Source organism: Lolium rigidum, chromosome 2 (assembly GCF_022539505.1).
Source record: "Lolium rigidum isolate FL_2022 chromosome 2, APGP_CSIRO_Lrig_0.1, whole genome shotgun sequence".
NCBI classification, from domain to species: domain Eukaryota; kingdom Viridiplantae; phylum Streptophyta; class Magnoliopsida; order Poales; family Poaceae; genus Lolium; species Lolium rigidum.
In genome coordinates this window covers 248653231-248656399 of record NC_061509.1, presented here as the reverse complement: position 1 = coordinate 248656399, position 3169 = coordinate 248653231, and the positions used below count along the sequence as shown (strand labels likewise).

Here is a 3169-nt window from a genome sequence, read left to right as displayed (position 1 = left end):
GTAATGCGTCCTCAAATTTTTTTGATCGACAACTTTCAACTTTAACAAGTACTACCTTCATTTCAAAGATTAAGCATTATATTTCTTTTAAAAAATCAAACCAAGTAAAGTTTGACTAAATTTTTAGAAAAAACTATGAATAAATATGAGATTTTATAGATACCATGTAAAATATATTAAAGTATATATCTAATGATATTGATTTTATATTTTGCATGTTAATGATTTTTGATAAAAAAACTTAGTGAAATTTAATATAGTTTGAGTTTCTAAAAACAATATAAGTCTTAAACTTTGGAAAATGGAGGTAGTATAATTTATACTTGCAATATGTCTGAAAATGAATAGGAGTACAGCGATACTGAAATCATATAATTGTATCACATGCGACCATCATCATCTCGTCTCCCTAATCCCTATGTCTAAATTCTGGCTCCACCCGAGTACACTACACTGCAATATGTCTGTCTAGCTGGCCCGTGAACATGTGGGTGGCTGCTAGCTAGCCCACATTGCCGGTGTTGTCGGCTGACTCGCCGGAGCCCTGCAGCTGCATGCTGATATCCTGGGCGATAAACTGCGCGTCCGTGAAGCTGCCGTAGATCCCTCTCCCCGCTAGCCCCGCGCGATAGAGCCCATTCTCGCCCTTGGGCGATCTCCCGGCCGCCATCCCGTTGTCGCCGATCAGCCCGTCGCCGTAGCTCTGAAACCAAATTTGAGATGCAACCGTCAATTTCAGATTTAGCTGCGAAGTTCATTCAGTTCAAAACCAATCGGCGAACCTTGAGCCATTTCTTTGCCGTGCTGCGGTACCCTGTGGCGAAGACGATGGCGTGGAAGCGGTGCCGTGTGCCGTCGGCGAACTCCACCACGTCCCCGTGGATGCTCGTCATCGCCGGCAGCACCTGGATCTGGCCGTTCTTGATCTTGTCGTAGGTGCCGACGTCGATGACAGGGTAGGCGTTGATCAGCAGCTTTCTGGCGAAGGGCCCGAGGGCGGGCCGTGGGAGGCCGTGCTTGGCGGTGTCGCCGAAGACGAGGAAGCACGCGAGCAGCGTCAGCTTGTCGATCATCCAGACGGGAAGGTACGCGAACAGCGCCGTGGACGCGCTCATGATCTCCCTTGTCATCAGGTGGAGCTCGCCGCGGACGACGATGGAGGTTGCGGCGCCGCCCTCGGCAAGGTCGAGGGCGATCTCCATCCCGGAGTTGCCACACCCGACGACGAGCACCGCTTTCCCACGCATCCCCTCGGCGGATGCATAGTCCCTGGAGTGCATAGCCTCGCCGGTGAACGTGTCCAGCCCGGGCACCTCCGGCAGCACCCTCTCGTCGAACTCCCCCGTGGCCACCACCAAGAACTTCGCCGCGTGCCGCTCCGCCTCGCCGGTGCCCAGGTCGACGGCCTCCACCTCCCACCGCCCGTCCACGAAGCGCGCGGCACGGACCTCGCGGCGGAGGCGCGTGCGCACGTCGAAGCGGTCGGCGTATGCGTCGAGGTAGCGGACGAAGTGGTCGCGCGGGAGGTAGTCCGGGGCGTCATCGGCGTGCGGCGCGTGGGGGAGCGCGCTGATCTGCTTGGGGAGGTGAAGGTGGAGGCGGTCGTAGGCGCGCTTCCGCCAGAGCGAGCCCACGCAGTCGTCGCGGTCGAGGACCAGGCTCGCCACCCCGCGCCGCGCCAGGCAAGCCGACGCCGCGAGACCTGACGGCCCTGCCCCCACGATGATCACCGGTGGTGCGATGCCAGTAGCCGCCGTCGCCATTGCCGAACGTTTCTTGGTGTGTTAGCTGTGCGTCCGACTGCCGTGTACGGTATAGAATGTAGGGTCGTAGCTGTGGATTAATCGTTAATGGATCGTTCACACTGATCGATCTTTCCACATCCATCAATGTCTAGATAGCGGGAGGTTTGTCCTCACCTAAGAAAGAGTGCATAGGTTTTTTCCTTTGAAAACCATATACCAACACCAGAAAGGAACAGCATGCCAAGCCGAAGTTAGTATGGACTAGAAACAGAGATTTTTTTCCTTCAAAGTACACGCAAAACTAACAAGAAAAAGGAATTGCGTGCCATTTGCTCGGCCTTGCCTGGCCGCTCCTTTGTATGCAGGTGGACTACAAATGGCAGATGCTAGAAATGTACGATATCCGCTCTGGACTCCGGATGGGGTGATTTCTGAATCTGGGCTCGTTCAGGAACACATATATGCGTTCTATAGGAATTTGTTAGGCACCTCGGCTCTTAGGGTGTGTGGCCTGTCGCCGCTCACATGGGGTGTGGCGGGACGAGTAGTCGGAGGAGAAGAATGTTCAGCTGGCTCTAAGAGCATGTCTAACAGGTCCCGTATATTTTCGCCCCTTAAAACGCTAGTAGAGGGCCCTGTATTCACTTTTCGTCGGTCAAAAACTCGGACGAGCTAGTAGATCCCGTATAGCTAAACTATAAAAAAAGAATATTCCTAAAATATGCCAAATTAGATTTTTTTCCCCTTCTTCCTCCTCTCCTTCTTCCTCCTCTAGCTCCAGCCCCTGCCCCGCCCGCCCGGCCGCCCCGGCCGCCCCCGCCGCCGCGCGCGCTCGCCGCCGCCGCCCGCCCCGCCCGCACCCGCCCGCTCGCCAAGGCCGCCCGCCCCCGCCCCCACGCGCGAGCCACGGCCGGCCGCGCCCGCTCCGGTCGCGCCCTCTCCCGCTCCGGCCGACGCCGGACCCGGCCGCGCCCGCTCCGGCCGCCCCCACGCCGGCCGCGCCCGCTCCCGCTCCGAACGCCCGCCATGGCCACACCTGGTCGCCCGCTCCGGCCCACGCGCTGCCCTGCCGCGCTGCCGCCGCCCCAGTCTCGGGCGCCGCCGTTCCTAGCCCCCGTGCCGCCACCCTCGACCGTAGCTCGCTGGAATTTGGCCGGATTCCGGCGAGGTCATGCGCAGGAGCAGTTGCTATCTGCTGAAATTTCAGCCCGCCACGGGTGAGGGGTTGGCCTCGTATTCCCCCTCCCACCCCTCACAAGTAAGGGGCGAAAAGCCACCCCGTAGCCAAAACTGTAAAAATTCGAGACGGGGGCCTGATTTACGGGGTCTGCTAGACGGCCGGGTAGAGCTCTACCCCGTATATCGACGGTTATTTTACGGGATTGGACCTTTTAAGGGGTCTGTTAGACATGCTCTAAGCTTTT

The 3169-nt window shown here is 57.1% G+C and overlaps 1 protein-coding gene across 1 annotated transcript; it reads right to left on the bottom strand.

Annotated features, from left to right (window-relative positions):
• Positions 1–293: 293 nt before the first annotated feature.
• On the bottom strand, positions 294–1813 carry LOC124688486 (probable indole-3-pyruvate monooxygenase YUCCA11). Its single transcript, XM_047222158.1, has 2 exons — positions 783–1813; positions 294–703 (listed from the first exon to the last, which is right to left on the bottom strand). The coding sequence occupies exons 1-2, from the start codon at positions 1761–1763 to the stop codon at positions 503–505; spliced, it is 1182 nt and encodes a 393-aa protein (XP_047078114.1). The 5' UTR covers positions 1764–1813; the 3' UTR covers positions 294–502.
• Between the last annotated feature and the right edge of the window lie 1356 nt (positions 1814–3169).